Source organism: Urocampus carinirostris, chromosome 5, assembly GCF_059441175.1.
Source record: "Urocampus carinirostris isolate Australia breed hairy pipefish chromosome 5, RoL_Ucar_1.0, whole genome shotgun sequence".
Classification (NCBI taxonomy): Eukaryota; Metazoa; Chordata; class Actinopteri; order Syngnathiformes; family Syngnathidae; genus Urocampus; species Urocampus carinirostris.
The window spans coordinates 12,843,936-12,861,386 of record NC_142353.1 but is presented as its reverse complement, the minus strand read 5'-3'; the positions used below and the strand labels follow the sequence as shown (position 1 = coordinate 12,861,386).

The 17,451-nt window shown below is 39.2% G+C and overlaps 1 protein-coding gene across 1 annotated transcript in view; it reads right to left on the bottom strand.

Annotated features, from left to right (window-relative positions):
- Window positions 1-378: 378 nt before the first annotated feature.
- Window positions 379-17,451, bottom strand: part of adgra2 (adhesion G protein-coupled receptor A2) — an 84,790-nt gene continuing 67,717 nt past the window's right edge. Inside the window, exons 6-19 of the mRNA XM_088335783.1 lie at window positions 16,659-16,822; window positions 16,366-16,579; window positions 12,441-12,605; window positions 12,169-12,367; window positions 11,941-12,090; window positions 10,772-10,933; window positions 9,560-9,760; window positions 9,291-9,480; window positions 7,499-7,707; window positions 6,617-6,744; window positions 5,286-5,409; window positions 5,054-5,202; window positions 3,697-3,786; window positions 379-3,333 (exon numbers count right to left, since the gene is read on the bottom strand). Of these exons, the coding sequence (XP_088191909.1) occupies window positions 2,052-3,333; window positions 3,697-3,786; window positions 5,054-5,202; window positions 5,286-5,409; window positions 6,617-6,744; window positions 7,499-7,707; window positions 9,291-9,480; window positions 9,560-9,760; window positions 10,772-10,933; window positions 11,941-12,090; window positions 12,169-12,367; window positions 12,441-12,605; window positions 16,366-16,579; window positions 16,659-16,822 (3,427 nt within the window). The 3' untranslated portion in view covers window positions 379-2,051. The remainder of the gene's footprint in view (window positions 3,334-3,696; window positions 3,787-5,053; window positions 5,203-5,285; window positions 5,410-6,616; window positions 6,745-7,498; window positions 7,708-9,290; window positions 9,481-9,559; window positions 9,761-10,771; window positions 10,934-11,940; window positions 12,091-12,168; window positions 12,368-12,440; window positions 12,606-16,365; window positions 16,580-16,658; window positions 16,823-17,451) is intronic.

Below are 17,451 nucleotides of genomic sequence, written 5' to 3'. Positions count from 1 at the left end.
GCCCTCAGCCTGTAATCAAATTATTGATTCGGCCCTCCGTCCATTTGACTTTGACACCCGTGATTTAGAGTGTCGTGTTGTGTAGATGCGACTATGATAGCATGTGGTCACATTTTATGAATCGTTTTCTGAATTTACCAAATATTTTCTTACAACAATAAAAACAAGTGTTGACTCTAAGATCTGATATAGAAACCTGAATCCCGGTAAATTTACTTAAGTGTATAAAATTCAATGTTCAAAATGGAGTGACATTGATATTATAATTTCAGGCCAAATGTTTCAGATTTGGAATATACAGTACATGGCACACATTGACAAAGACTCAGCTGAACTCGGGAAATGCGTAAATGAACAAAAATCATTTTATAAACTTCATTCAAAAGTCTCTTTTTTTAATTGACATAGGATTATGTACAGCAATACACACACGCGAACCCATACAAACACTTTCACACACATTTTTGCAGTTGCAAAAAAAAGTTACTCGACCATGAAAGAAATTACATAAAAGTTTGCTAACAGTCTTCTGAAATGCATAGAATAACCAAAACAAAATCATTAAAACACTCTTAAATCAATATTTGCACATAGTAGCAAAATGATAAGATAAAAATATTTTTACTTGACAGAACATTTTTAAAAATTTACATAAAATTATTTGGGGTCTTGGATCCCTTTGAAAAAAATCATAAATTATATTATAACTCATTTAAAGCAGTGGTCGGCAACCTACTCCATGGACTGATTTTATGTCTGACTATATTCTCACGGCCCGGCCCAATAATAGCATTAGCAATAATAACAATATTAATAATAATGCTAATAATAATAATTAGCCCAAATCCACTGTGTAAACATAAAACCATGAGGGATCTAAATGAAATAGGAGATGGCGTTACATTATTATCTCATTACTACACTATTTTTACTCACGGTACAGTGTTGTACAACTTTGTTTTGGCTGAACCACTTCCCATAGTGATCAATCAAATCATTCTACAACGTAGCTCTGTATTTCCATTATTTCTCTGATGATGAGATAACACAATCCTAGTGGCCTAGTGGTTAGGATTCGGTGCTCTCACTGCTGCGTTCGATTCCCTTTGGCTCCAATTTTGAGCAAATATGGTCAGCGATATTTGTCAAGTGTTTAATCATTGCTCACTTACAGTGATATCCTTCCATAAAACCTTGGTGTAATGCGCTCCAAAACTTTAAGTTCTTTGAAAGGTGAAAGAAATGTGTATGTACAGGAATCTCTTGTTTTTCGCAAAATACTGTATTATACTCTATTATACATTAAACCATTGAAATCAAATGCATACCCAATTTACAGGTTCAAGCATGTGTTTAACAAATAAATGTATTGTATTTAACAAACTATTTCTACAAAGAGCTTCTGTACAGTCAAATTACGGATGGATGTTTGTGTTTGGATCCCTTAACCAGAAGGGTCGTAAGGGCACCATTTCCTGTGGTGTGTCTTGGGCAAGAGCAGCCTGGTGGCGTGTTTTTACTTTACCTGATACTTTGCATCATGTGGACATTATAGAAAACTGCATTTACTTTCCCTAGGCAGGGGCCGGCATGCAAAAATGTTGAAAACACCAGATAAAAATAGAAAATATGTCCGGAGCTGCAAAAAAAGACTCATATAGACATTATAAGGGAGGAAACACATGCTTTGTGTATCTATCTTCATTGGAAAACGGTAAGACTGTGTGTTCCTACCAAGACCATATATTTTTCCATTATCAAACATTTTTGAAAAAGGACCGTGGACTATTCAGCCAATCAGAATGCAGAACACAATGCACACATGCATGCATAAAAATCCACCAAGTAGAGAAACCGCAATAAGTAAACCTCAATTCGGCAAGGGATTACTGCAGATAAATAAATACAATATAAGTAAAAATGTTTTTTTTTCTGTTACTGTGTGGACCGGTACCAAATGACCCGTGGCACGGTAGTTGCCGACCACTGATATAAAGTACAGTCCTTTCCATTTTAAAAGTCATAAAGGCAACACTGACATACAAACAATATTACACAGTGGTTTCGCTCTTCCACAAACTGCTCTTTATTCCTGCAGAGCTCTGAGAGTGATCGGTGCCGCTCAAGTCGTGGTCCATCTCTCGAATGGTTTTCTTCAGGCTGCCGTTTGGCGCGGCGGCTCCCGGCACAGTGGTGGTGATGCTGTTCAATGGGTACGAACAGCGTTTGGCCTCCCATTTCAAATTGTCCCTGCTTACACACCGTCTGTGCGCTCCGTTCATGGCCGCCGGATGTAGGAGGGGGTAAGGCTTGCGTCCACTGCTGCTCCCCCCATCGCTGCCTTCTGAAGGGCTTGTGGCCGCCAACTGAACCCCGCGTTTCCCATTGGTTAGGGAGCCGGCGTGGTTGTCTGGTAGGCCGCGGTGGAGGCTGCCGTTTTCGCTAGTAGCTTGTTTTCGCGAGTTGAGGTGCTCCGACGGGCCCAAAACTCCGAGGCTGCCACCGCCCCCCGCTGTCCTTAAAGCTTTGAGACGGTAATGAGCTCTGCCGTCGCCTCGATGGTGATACTTAGTCCTGCTGTTCACTTTTCTTCTTTGAGTGTGCACCGGCACTGAATTCAAGGGCTTGTTGACATTGTCCGTACTGGTGCCGGTGTTGATCCCAGCCTTCAGAGGGTTATTTAAAGCATCTTGTGTCCCCTGCAACAAGTTGGTGAGCTTACAAGGCCCAGGCCCGATGCTGCTGACGCCGCTCGGTGTAGACGACGACCTCGTCGATGAGGAATTGTGCGAGTCGCCGGGCTGGTGGCAATCTATGTAAAGTTGAGACCCTCGTTCAGAGGTTTGAACCCCGCCTGTGTGACCGGGGCAGCACGGTAGCCAGGAAGCCTGCACGTCCGAACGTACAAAGCAGTGGTGCACGACCAAAAACACCCCCAAGGCGATGGCCACTATTCCATAAAGAGAACTAAATAACAAGCTTGCGTGCCCAGTGAGGAACACCGCCATGGCACCACAGCACCACAGCACCACAAACAGGAAGTGGGTGGCTAGCAAGATGAAAAACTGTGTCTTGAGGGAGTGCTGGTCCTCAGAAGCCACACTAGTATTTACAGGACCCACAACAGAGTCTGTTGACAAGAGACTGACGCTTCCTGCCAACTCAGGCTGGTTTTCAGTCACGTGAGACGACGGCGCACTTCCGATGCGTTCTTTGACTGCCCCATGTCTCAAGGAAAAGACGGTGCAAAGGAAGTAGATCCAGGTCACCAGCACCGCCAGGCCTGCCGGAACAAAGAAAGCCCCCAGGCTGGGGCGCCACACCAGCCAGCAGCTGCAAAAGGCAGCGGAGCATCCGTCAAGGGTCAATGCAAAACAAGGACATCATTGTATGTTTGTAAAATGGACCGTATGCATGCATCTTCTGCCTGTTCATTTCGCCATTGTCTTCTACTTATTCAAATATTCACCAATTTTATAAATCACATATTTGAAATTTTTAATCACAGCTTGCTATATTGTCTAGAACTCCACCAGAAGATAGAATTCAGCAAAATGAAGCCGAAAGTCTACCTCCCTGGAATAATAATAGTGCAACCATGTCCTGAGCTCCTATGCACGAAGTCCAATATTTCTGCTTCACATATCAGCATCAATTCAATGGGCATAATCGAGGACCTACAAGTGCACTACTCACTAAGGGCTGTTGTCTCCGTAGTTGCTGACATTGACAGCTGCGGTGATGCCACAAATGATGAGAGGAACTCCGCCGGCTATCAAGTAGAACCTTGAATGAGAAATAAAACACATCTGTTTGACCTTCAACCCGTTTTAATGTATGCCAGCTTTTGTCATAAACTCTTCTATGAATAGGGCAGTGTGAGCCTTTCTCTTCTGAATGGACGGAGGTCAGAGAGGCTGCAGTCTATTGCGGAATAGTGCAATATATCTGAGTGGGCGACCAAAAAGGGTCTGGAAGAGCAGCGCCATTTGTGATCTTTGCTAGGGAGTCACGGGGGCAAAATGAGGCCAAGGAGATGAGAGACACAAGGGATTATTCGTAAAGACAGTGAAGCCCCTGAATCTCCTTCCAGATTTATAGTCACCCCCTCGCTGCCCTATTATGCCGGATTCATACAGTCGTCTCCGCTCTAGGTTTCATTAAAAAAAAAAAAAAAGACACAGGGACTTTTGGTTCCTGTGCAAAATGGCACTTTTGATGGTGTAGGCCAGGGGTGGGGAAACTACTTCTTGTAGACCATGTGCTGTCTGGCTTTTTAATCCAGCCCACCAAAAGAAAATGGTAGAAAATGGAATATAAAATGGTAAAAAAAAAGTACTAGAAATAAGAAATAATGATAATAATTGGTGCCAGTTTTTGTCCACTTGAGTCTTCTCCCCACAATATTTTTTTTCAGAAAGTGATTAGCATATTTGCCTAACATGCAAAAGTCCCCCGGGTGGTAACATATTCGGAGAGGGATGGGCACCACTAGGCTGTACTTGGCCAAGACACACCACAGTAAATGGTGCCCCTACGACCCCAGTGCTTAAGGGATCCAACTAACCATTAACGTGTACTGCATTCAAGGCCACCATTCAAATAGATGGCTATATATTTCGGGATTTGCAATTTTTCGATCTCATGTATTTATCAATATATTTATCAAATTTCACACTTTCTGAGCTAGCCCTATTGCATTGAGAGTTTTTCCAGAGCATATGATCAAATGTTGGGCTCAAAGGTGGGTTGCGCGGTTTGTGGTGTCCTTTGAGAGTAGAAAGTTAATATTCTCTCTATTAAGTACAGTATGTGCTAACATTGCTCAACTGACTTCAAAGAGCACAAATGCTTATATTTTCTGCTGCAGTAAATGTTTTCTAGCCATAAGATAGTTATGGAGGTTTGGATTCATTCAGACATTGCACTGCTGAAGGCCTAAGTGTGTAATGCGCAGCCCGCCACTGACTTCTGGTGTAGGAGAATATCTGCATCAATCAAAAACATACTCTTTTGACACCAGAGAGAAATCTTTGTGAGTTCTGGCACTGACCTGAGCATCGGCCGCTGTGTAGGCGGAAGAAAGGAATCGCCTTCTTGTGGCAACGGCCTTCTCCACATAGCTTCTTTATAGATGACTCGGGCGCTAACACCGATCCACAGCAGCGTTGACAGCGAGGAGTAGTGCAGGGCGATGCCCACCTTGTGTGTAATCCAAGTGTTAGAGTTTTGTACTATAAATGATTCGAAACAATATGTAGGAATTAACATTTCAAAACACTTACAGCTTGACAAACGATTGGGTAGCTGGTTAGACTTATGCCTCCTACATAGATGGCTGTTGTCATGGCGATGTGGAAACAAGTGTTTAGTAAAGTGTGCCAGCTTTTCCTTGAAATGTGAATGGAACTGTTCAGGGAACAAGATAAAACATACACGGAATTGTTTATTTCATTCGACTTGAAGGAAACAGGGTCTAAGTTACAATAACAATACAATACAGCTCCATTTGCCCAGACGAAGTGTTCTTATCAATATTGGATTTGGAATTGTTTTATTCATCCGAAGAGGATGTTGCTTCTTAATTGATATTCCAAAAATGCAAAATAATCAGAATGGTGTGTTTAGAATGGTTGAGACACATACAACATGTTTTCTAGTAACGTGTTTTACGATTGGTTTCTCCTCAAATAGTAATTGCTTATTTTAACCACGTTATCCTGTGTCTACACAAGGTAATCAGTTAAAAAGGGCAGATTTGATTCCATTTGTATATTTTGGCACAATGGGATGCTTAAATAATTACTGCAGCCGAACTTTGCTCCAGGATATTTTGTCCACCCTTATTTAAAGGGACGGTATGTATTATTTAGCACCTCCTAGTGGTAAAAAAACTTCATTCATCAAAAAATTAAAAAAAAATAAAAATCAATATAGATTAAAATAATAAGCAAATATAAATGAACTATCATATAAAAATAAAACATTTTTTTAAATAATCGCAGGTCAAGAAATTAGCATTTATTCTTTATATCGTGAACCCCACCTAAAAGGAGCTGACATAATTGTCCTTCATCTTTCTACTCTGGGTACCCGAAAACCCAAAACCCTTATGATAGGCTTCGCAAAAAAAAAAAAAAAAAAAAAATATATATATATATATATATATATATATATATATATATATATATATATATATATATATATATAAAGACGTAAAAGGGTGCGTTTAGGTCACTTTGAGTCCCCGTAGTATATAGCACTCATTTTCAATTGCACTTCACCAAACGGGGACATCTACTGGTTAAACAAAACAAAACAAGACCCAAGCTCATTGCTATACAAAGAAGAACAAAACTTGTTTAAATTATTCCACATACTGATTGGATTTAATTTGTGAGCACACAATATTAACCAACAGCATTATTGCTATGTGCTGTTAGTGACTGTAAGTCATTTATATCTATTTAGAATTATGTTAACCGGATCTTAATTCAAATCTACTGGTAATAAATACACAATATGTATAAATATGACTGTATTGGGAGATCATTATCGTGCTAAGATTGTATCTGGAGGTTTTGATATCAATATCAATAGTTCCATGAAATAGTACCTGTGATGAAGTATGTAAGTGATGATAATGGTGAAGAGGCAAAGGAGCAACAGTGCTGTACAGGCATACACCACAGGGTGGAGCAAACTCGTAGAGACGGCTGAAGAGTTGGGGAAGTCAGGCACCTCCTGGAAAACAAATATAAAGACAATTGATCAAATCAGACTTTCCTTCCTTCCTTCCTTCCTTCCTTCCTTCCTTCCTTCCTTCCTTCCTTCCTTCCTTCCTTCCTTCCTTCCTTCCTTCCTTCCTTCCTTCCTTCCTTCCTTCCTTCCTTCCTTCCTTCCTTCCTTCCTTCCTTCCTTCCTTCCTTCCTTCCTTTTCTGTCATTCAAGTGAAATTAGAGAGTGCTAAATAAAAAGAGTAAAATAATTTCCAAGAAAACACCAGTTTTCTACAAAAACAACAAGAATAAAAGGTAAAATGAAAAAAAAAATCTTCCAGTGAAATAAAAACATTTCTACAATATTCTACCATTTTTTTCAGATTTATTGTGGTAAACTAAAAAAAATGAGCAAAACTATGTTCAAGCTTTCTACCTTTTAAATGTTTTTTATCATATACAGTTCAATATTTAACAGCTCAATTAAAAAAATGAATAACTTGCTAAATATACTGTATTACCTGTGGGCAGATAATTAAAATGTAAAAAGAAAAAAAAGTAATCTGCTGCCACCTACTAATGTGGATGAATGTTTTACTTGATTGATCATTGAAAGAAAGCAAAGATACTGAAGAATTTTATACTTTTTTTGCAATGATAAAATTGGGCAATTTCCTGTGACAAGATTTCACAGCACATGAGTGTGCCATAGAACACTGGTTACAAAACACTAGATCAAATGATTTTTGGGTGCGCAGGGTCAAAGTTTAGTGCTGTACCTGCAGGACTGCATAGTTTCCAAGCAGAGAGCATCGCATAGTGGACGTGCTGCTGTCACTATGCACCAACTGGCAAGCCTCGGGGCTCCAGCCTCCTTGTTTGGTAATGCTGTTGTGACTCCAGTGGGCCGCCACAGCATCACTTCCTGGGGACAAGTGGCGCAGCGACACCCAGACAGGCTCCGAGCGGTTCCACATATTGCAGCCATCTGGATCATATAACCCAGGGTTTAGTCATTAATGGAAGAGTTGCATGATTGTTCCAATTAAGTGACAAGAAACAACATATGAGTCAGTTGCACATGGTGGTAGAGAGGAACAAGGTCCATATAATACAGGGCTGAGAGCAACTTTTTGTTACTAATTAGCTCAGAGGGCACCCAGTTTGATATAATCTCTAAAATAGCACATTAGCTAGATGGCTTCTTGCTAAGTAGCTAAAAAGGGAGCTTGGTAATTATCTAAAAAGTATTCTGGTAAAGAAAATCAAGAGAGCTAGATAGCTATCTAAAAGAGTAAAAAACAAACTAAATAGCCAGATACATAGCTAAAAAAGTGAGATGGCTAGCTTGAATCAAGGTCGAAATTTAGCTTGATAACTGGCAAAAAAAAATTCAAATGTTATCTAGATAGGAAGATTTAAAAAGCTAGCTAGAAGGCTTGCTAAATTGCTAAAAAGGTAGGATGATGGCAAGCTACAAAGCTAAATAGGTAGCCAGATAGCTTTCTAAAATAAACTGCCCTTTTTTGCTCAATCATTTTATAAAGCCCAAACATTAGAATTTAGTTTGTTGTTTTTCCTGTAAAATAAACCAATGCAAATTCTATTCTCTTACCAATTGTCTTAAACACAATTATCAATACTTGAATAGATTTATTTTTGTCCATAAAACCCCTGAAATTGAATTTATTTATTTGAATATCTAAAATAATAACTGATCATGTTTTTACAACGTTGTGACTATGTTATTACCAGGTTTATAATTAAGGTAGAATTTAATTGACTCAGTCAACCAATACAAAAAAAAAATAGGCACATAACAGGCACATCATGGTGCCCGCAGGCACCACTTTGGAAACCCCTGATAAAATGCATTAGGTGGCTAGTGTAGGTTTTTATGGTTTGTTTTGAGCATCTGTACTTGGGATTTGTTTTTCTTGATGATTTATTGTGTATATTACAACATATATCTGTAGACCATTGTTTCCCAACCTTTTTCGAGCCAACGTTCAAGGCACACCGTCCATCTATGTTTTTTTAAAACCTAATTTTTCTATCCATTTATTTTCTGTACCTCTAGGCACACGGGTGTGCTAGAGCCTATCCTGGCTATCTTTGGGGATAACCTCAACTGGTTGCCACTCAGAGACATATCACTCACATGCTCATTCATACCTAGGGAAAATTTGGAATCACCAATTAACTTGAAACATGTTTTTGGAATGTTGGAGGAAAGTTTCCGGATAAAAACCCTCACAGGCACGAGGAGGACATGCAAACTCTGCATGGAGAGGCTGCGGTAATTTGAATTATGGACCTCTGCACCGTTGGGCTGCGCGCTAACCACCCAGCCGCAATAAGTAATAAATGTCAAGCAAAATTATGTAATTCTGTACAATGTGAAAACATTTTTGAGAGGCACTATTTGAAAAGTTTGCTGAAATATCCAACCAATGTTACATAAATGAACAAAAAAGTTGAGAAACACTGCTTTAAAGAACTAAAGGCACAAAAAGATTTTTTTTCAAGTGATCGAATCACAGAAACTGAAATGAGTTAGTTGTTCCTCACCCACGCCCACATAAACAACTGGAGTGTTGACACTGCGCCTTCGGGAGTGTGCGGCACCGTTGCTTAAATTCCCAGTCAGAGGGAAAAAGCTTCCAGTTCGGAAGGCCATAAACTGCAGCTTGCAGTCTGGAGGCGCATCAGAAGGAAATAAGTTCGCGGGGAGTGTCACGGAGGCCACGGCTACCGAATTCTAAGGAAAAAAAACAAGCAGAAAACATTGAAATTGCGACTCGCGTCGTAATCACACAGATCATACTGAGAGTGCTCACCTTGAGAGGAAAATTGTTGAGAGACGTGTTATGGGAACCTGTGCTGCAGCGAAAGCGAAGTTGTTGTTCGTGTGTGAATTCCTGCATTTCCATTCCCATAGCAACTGCTGAGAGCTCACGGCGTTCATAAGCAGTGCAGGTAATGCCGGTGAAGTGAGCTGGCCGGATCAGATGGGCTTCCATGACAATGTTTCTTGAAACCTTCACAAATCAGAGACTCATAATGGATGTTCTTGTAAAAGACAAACTACCATTCAAAAGTTTGGGGTCACCCAGACAATTTGGTGTTTTCTTTTGAAAATTTTCTGTTTTATTTGTTAAACGAGTTGTCTAGCATCTCGGACTCGCCTTTTCACTGTTGATGATGACACTGTTTTTTCCAATGACTTTTTAACCAAGCTAATAGTTGAGGCACACTGTCTACTCTAATGTACTTGCCACTTGTCTTTCGACTCTTGTTAGAGCCTGTTTTTGTTTTTTCTGGAAGGAGTAGTACACACCATTGTTGGAGATCTTCAGTTTCTTGGCAATTCCTCGCATGGAATAGCCTTCATTTCTTTGAACAAGAAAAGACTGCCGAGCTTCACGTGAAAGTTCTCTTTTCTGCGTCACAGTGTGGTACGCAAGATGCTTTGCAGCAGACAGGAAAGCCCTACAGAGGATCAAAAACATGGTCCAAAAGATCACCGGCTGGTCCCTGCCCAGCCTGGAGGACATTGCCAGCTCTCACTACACATCCTGAAGGACACCTTATGGACCAGCAGGGTGGGTAGAGTAGACAAAAACTGTACTGAAGTAAAAGTACTTTTTTTATGAAAGATTAATCACATCTACAAAATGTAAAGCTCCATTTAGTTTTATAGCTTTTCTGAACAGGTAAACTGTTTGGAGCTGTACTAACATCCCTGCTCAAGGGTTTCTTAATCTTCCATTAGCCTTCTAAAGCAATTGGCAAATACAATGTATCATTAGAAAACTGGAGTGCTGGTTGCTGGAAATGGGCCTCTACACACCTATCTAGATATTGTATTGAAAACAGACATTTCGAGCCAAAATAGTCATATACCATGTTTACAATGTACATGGTGTATTTCTTATTTATTTCATGCTATTTGCATTGAAAAAACCCAACAGTGCTTTTCCTGGGAAAATAATGACATTTCTAAGCGACCCCAAACTTTTGAATAGATTTCATTTTTTGACATATTGTACCATAGAAAAGTCCTGAGCATGACTGTGTAGCTGAGGCCAGGCCAGGGACTCCAATGAGCCTACAATGGAGCTACAGGCTCTCTTCTCTCTCTGGGCCAGTGAAAGGATCTGGTCATCCACCTGCATCAGGTTACTGCCCATCTCCACCAAAACCCCTGGCAACTAGGACAAATACAGGTATACATTAGACATGATTATATTTGGACACTTAACGCACACTGTTGTCGGCTTGGATTCAAACGACGCATAATTATCATACATAATGAGCCACTATTACATAAGTGGGAATGTTTACCACAAAATTTTTTATCTTTTTTGAGTGTTCATTGCCTCAACTAATATACTGTAAATCTAATTTATGAAAGTTCCAGTTCAGTGTAATCACAGACACATTGTTATGACATAGATTGTAAGAGTGCACATCTCTTCAATAAAATAAATTACGTGTATAACACACTCATCTCTATTGGGTACATCAGGAATAACACGATTTTAATCACAAGAAGTATCGAAGGGCTTCACAGACCACAGACTTTTAAGTGGAATTATTGCTATATGTTCAAAAATGCACTAAGGGAGAATGGATCAATCAATCAATTAATCAATCAATCGATCGATTGACTTACTTACTGACCGACTGACCTACTGACCAATCAATCAATTAGTTGGACCAATCAATCGACCAATCAATCAGTCAATCAAGCAATTGAACAATCATTTAAAAGATTAATCAATCACTATTGTCTCTTTTACTATGCTTAAACGTTAACTTTCTTATTCTTTCTATTTTTTCTTTCTATATTCCAGCTTCCATATAAGAACGTTTTGATAATTTTGGGAATTAGACCAGTAACCGCTTTTTGAACTGTTACCATTGGGCTGACAGTTCAAATCCCACAAGGTCAGAACGGACAGAAAGATGGCTTCTTTCCCAAAACTATCAACACACTAAACCACAAGCACACATAGGAAACGTGGAGCACTGCTTTAAATTCAATATCCCACTTGTGTATAGTTTTTATTTCTAATGTGAATACTTTGTTAGAGGTGAATACTTTATACTTTTCTATTTATTATGTTTTATTTTTTTATCTTTTGTCAAGTAGAGTGCATCTCAAATCGTAGCAACACAATGATAATAAAGGTGATTGTGATTCTGAATTACAAACCTCTTCCAGTTGTTTGACATATTCCATAAATTTCTCCATCATTTGGGCAACATAGAGCACATCCACAGAGTCAGTGAAACCCGCCGCCTCCAGGGTATATTTGCGCACTTGGTGGGCCAAAGTGACAGCATTTGATGTATTGATGGGCCTCTGCAATTTGAATGAGAAACACAATTTAGTTGAGCTAGTTTAACTGATGTGTTCAGCACATACGGCGGCATAACTGACCAGGATGAAGGTATGCAGCACCCGAGTAATGCCGTTGGTGTAGTGACAGTTGGTATAGTTGCCCTCCTGCCACTTGCCAAAACGGTCACAGAGGCGGGAGGCTTTTTTCTGCTCCACATCTCCCTCTACAGAAAGGGCCGGGTAACGCAGCTGCAGGCAGTACTGGTGCGACGTGATGCCTGCAAGTGTTCTCGGCCACCTGGAGATTTTCCACCAAAGACCAAAATGTCAACAATTGATTTATGACTATTAGTCCTCACAATGAAACTTACCTGAACTCGCCCCGATTGTTGACGACTTTGTCCTCCGGGCAGAAGGAGGCGCTGTTCTCCAGCACCACGATTTCAACAGAGAGGGATGTATTTCCTCTTTCGGTTGTAACCACACATTCCCATTCTCCACTTGACTCCACGTGGACATTGAACAGAATAAGCTCACTGCATATCAAGTATAAAAATGGCAGGGCATAGGTCAGTGCATGGATGAGTATAGAAGATCATTTCAGCAAGTGGTGTCTACATTTAGGATCTCTGCAAAATGAAAAAGAGAAACACTCTCCAAAATAATGATTTAAAAAGGATATCAGTAAAAAAATGTCGAAAGATGCAAAATAATATCTTTCAATTTTTACATGGAATTATTTTTCTACTCTATTGGAAGATAATGTGCTTATTTTGAGTATTATCGCTCTTATTTTATGATTTACCGGTTTTTTTCGGATGAATAAGATTTTTTTTTATCAGATTTACATCAGATGTTTTTCTCATGCTAGGAAATTGAAGAAAAAAAGGAACAATTTTACTGAAATCAGAAAAATAATTCTGGTGAAATAATACTTCTAGATGACAAACAGAGACTTTTTGGCTACAATTTTTAATTCTGCGGCTTTATATATAGTGCAACTTATCATTGTTTTTAGCAGCACCAAGAAAACGGCAAGCTGCTCTTTATCACAACGCATGCGGTGTAAATACAAAACACCGCAAGGAGGTATGGAAACATTTATGACGCCGATCCGTCTAGCGGAGAAATAAGTTGATTTTTTTGCCAACATTATTCATTATTCAGTCCTCAATGTATACATCTGAATTGAACAACAGTCAAAGTTATCTAAAGAAATGCTACACTTCTATTGCCATATCATTGGCATCAAGGTCAAGTTGCTGAGGTTTTCTTTAACCCCTTAACGTTCCTGCAATATTTGCCTAAAATCCCAATCCAAGATGTACCCAAAGTAAATTAAATGCTGTCCTTGAACTCTTTGGAGAACATAGACAGTTTTGGTCTCTTTTGAAAGGCAACACTCTAAAGTTTTGTCCCAAACTGAAATAATCACTGCAAGTGCTACATTGAGTAATTTAAGTTGTAACACGCAGTAATAGAAGGTTTTTATTATCACCTGAAATGTTTTTTTTTTTTTTTTTTGCAATCACATGCTTGCAAAAGATTGTAGCATGAGGCCTTACCTGTTACCGAGTCAAATTTGATCTAAAAAAACTAACTTTTTTTTTAACACATTTTTTTAAGGGTAGGTCTAGGTGTTTGCAAAAGGTGCCATTTTGAGACAAACTGTTTACAGCCCTATAAACTTTGCAACCGTGTATTTTACTTTGGCCACATTTTTGACATGGTGAAAGAGTTGAAAATGTTTCCAGAAGTCAATCCATGATTGTGCACACTTGTGCGTAATAATCGTGCATAAAAATGGATGCCGATTAAACTCATGTTTAACTTTCTGCTCTGATTTCAATGCAGCCCATAAGTTACGTTGGGAATTTCATTGGCAAACTAATGTGTCAATCGACATTTGAATCGGTCACTAATGGTTAAAACCTTTTGGTGCTGAATTAGGTCATGATGTTTTTTTTAATACAGGCCCTCATAGATTGTCAAAGGCTAAGGACTGGAAAAAAAGCTTGGAATTGGCCGAGAGTGGTGTCAATCAAAATGTCAGAGGCTAACGGTCATTCTGCAAATCATCTGATAAGTCCTTTAATTTCAAAGGGGTTGTGGAGCGACACAAACTGATTATAATAAGGATCGTCAAATGATGCAAGAATGCTTTTAGGCAGATTTTTTTTTAATCTGCCAGCATTATCAGTTTCGGAGTAAATGTTTTATAATGTTCGATTCACTGGACTCTCTTGAATGTAACCAGAACATGTTTGCGTTTAGATGTGTCATGAGTGGAATTCCACAGCACATTTGGGTGAGTTATGCCAGCTATATAGTTTTTGGGTATCATGTCATTTCAGACTAATTGTGATGTTTCTGTGCTGAGTCTACTTTGAAATGGTCATATCTTGAATCAAGAGTTTAAGCTTACCGATGAGACGTGGCATGATGTATTTAAGTAACTGGTGACATCGTAGAGACACGACTTTTTTTATTGACAGTCATTACGGAACAATAACAAGTGAATGCGGTTTGGTCTGTTGCCACGGCAACTACCAATGACAAGAGCAAAAAAAGCCACGTCTGCGTTTGCAATTTTTTATAGGTGGATTTGTTCAGAACAAAAACAATCGATCTATTGACACTAAAAAAGATGTTATACAACGAAATTGTGAATACGCTTGATTGCTATTAAGATTTTAGAGAAGGGTTGTTCAAACCTTATATTGTGTTTGCTGTTAAACGTCATATTGAAATATAATATTGTGAAAGTGCTTGATTGCTGTTGAGATTGACAAGATTGTTTTCTGTTATTAGTGTCAATGAATTTGTTCAAACCATTAATTGCTGTTAAAAATGTTGGAAAAATTGTTAGAATGTCATATTGTCAGATATAACGAAATTGTGAATATGCTTAATTGCTGCTAAAATTATCGAGAAAAATTGTTCAAACCTCACATTGTTTATTTGCTGTTAATAGTGTCAATAAAATTGTTCAAACCAAAAAACCAAAAAAAATACAGTATGGTCGCCCTGGTGCCGTCGTCTAGAAATACATTTTATGCGACACAGCCCTCATTTACATGTTCTTTTTTGTCGCAGTCGTAAATATATTCTCATCTTTGTAGTCGCCATCTTTAATGGTCACATAATCCGAAAACATGACGTAAAAAAGTTGAAAACTTCCCAGATGAAAACAGCGTCAGGAACACTGTCAAGTGTGCAGGAGCACAGTAATGTTGGAACTCTGCAGCACAATTTCCCAGGTGCTTGTATGAAAATGACATGAGTTAGTTCATTTTTATGTCTGTTTTAGCAATTGGCTTAAATTACGGCGAGGCTTGTAAAAAGAAAAAATAGAGTTTCGTTTTTAGATTTGAACATACAACTTTTAATCAGGTGCAACTCTGTTGTACATAATTTCCATTACTTGAAATGATGAACATGATCTCCTATCTCTTATGGTTTGTTGGTTGGATCCCTTAACCACTAAGGTCGTAAGGGTCCCGTGGTGTGTCTTGGGCAAGTAGAGATTGGCGGTGCCCATCTGGCAATTATGCTCATTCTAAGGATTGTATCAGTTTTAGGATTTATACTTTTTCCGGTTATTACAAGAAAGAAATATAATATTAATCATGTTTATAACAATTTCAAAACAAACTTAGATAGATATATGTCAACCATATGGGCCAACCAAGTGCTCCCTCTGGCCGCTAAAAGGCAGTAAAGAGTAAGATCTCAGCTTTAGTAGGTTCGGTAGTTTGATCTGACATAATCTAACCTTATTTTATTACCCATCCAATCCACTTTTATTTTGTATTTATTTGTTATTTATTCATACCCAGTACAACAATTAAGGAAAAATATATTTTTATAGCTCCTATTTGAGTTTGTATAGCATGGTGACTAGTTGGTTCAGGTATAAAACTGCAACCATTTGACGCATTCAATGCAAAACATGAAAATCATCAATGTCTAATGTTTAGAAAATATCTATCGTTATCCATCATCATAATAAGTGGTAAATATGTACCGATATGTACTAAAGCCGATTGATTGATTAAAGCATAACATTGAAAAACATACTGGATGTTAAACATTTTAAGTTTACATTCTTTTACTGGTTGCCCGCCTCAGAACAGAGCCCAACTGATTTTGACATCACTGCTTTATAAAGAAATATTTGGGCTTTGTAGATAAATGATCCTAGTAAATTACAGATATTTAGACAATGTATATCTTTCGCTTTTCGTTAATGAAGCCCTTTACAAGAAAAAGTTTTTACCCTAAATTTTTCCCCACCTGGTGATAAAGGTGCAATCGTGCACAACGTTGTTCTCCAGCTGAACGCCATTTTCAGGGTCGGAAGTTACGGGCTGGCCGTTGTGATGCCAGTGCAAAGAAGTTACTTTATCTACCAGGGCGGCGGTACAGTGGAACGGTAGCCGATCCCCTTTGAAGACCACCTGACGCTGAGAGGGCAGCAGCGTCAAGGTGTGTAGGTCCAGAGGGCCATCTAGTACCATTGAGAAGGGCAAAGTCAGAGATTGGCACAAAATTTAGATGAACTGCAAGCTGAGCTAAAGGATCCTCACCGCAGTTCAATTGGCTTTCACGGAGTCCTTGGAGAGGCTTTCCCCTCAGGCTTCTCGGGTAAGCACACAGTGTTTCGTCACCCAGTCGGGCTGAGCTGCTCCGAAAAAAGCCTGGGATCCAGTGCAGCCCGCAGTCACAAGACAAATATTCCGAGTTGAAGTTCCTGGTGACAAAACAACAAATCCTGGTGACTGTTGCTAAAAATGCTGCCAACAAGGCATGTTCGCTCAAAAAGAACACTAGTATATGACTAGCAGATGTCTCTGTATTGTGTACTGCAGCCAAAACTGACTGATACAAAGCACAAGGAAGAATACAAACTACAGACACTCTAAGTGACCAAACTGCACCATTTTCTTTCATATTTTCTGGTCGGTCTTTCTCAAAGTTTGGGGTGTATCCGTAGCAGCAAGATTGCAGAAAGTCATGTCAGCTCCCAGTAGGTGCTAGGTGAGTCTCATTTTATGTAATATACAAAAAACAAATTAATATAAAATTCTCGATCTAGGAGTATTTTTAAAAAAAGGCATGTTTATATGTTTATGGTCATAGTTCACCGCCTGGGTCGTCGGGGCACCACTGTCTGTGGTGTGTCTTGGAAAAGTACAGCTTTGCGGCATCCGTTCCTCTCTAGGCAGATTTTTACTGGTTACTACTAGCAGAAGAAGGCTCCTCGTCTGATTCAGATAAAGCACCTTCATCATTTGGTCACTGTTGTCGTCAGTGTAGAGCAGGGTGGCCAACCCGGTCCTCAAGAGCCGCATGTCCTGCATGTTTTGGAGGTTTCTCTTT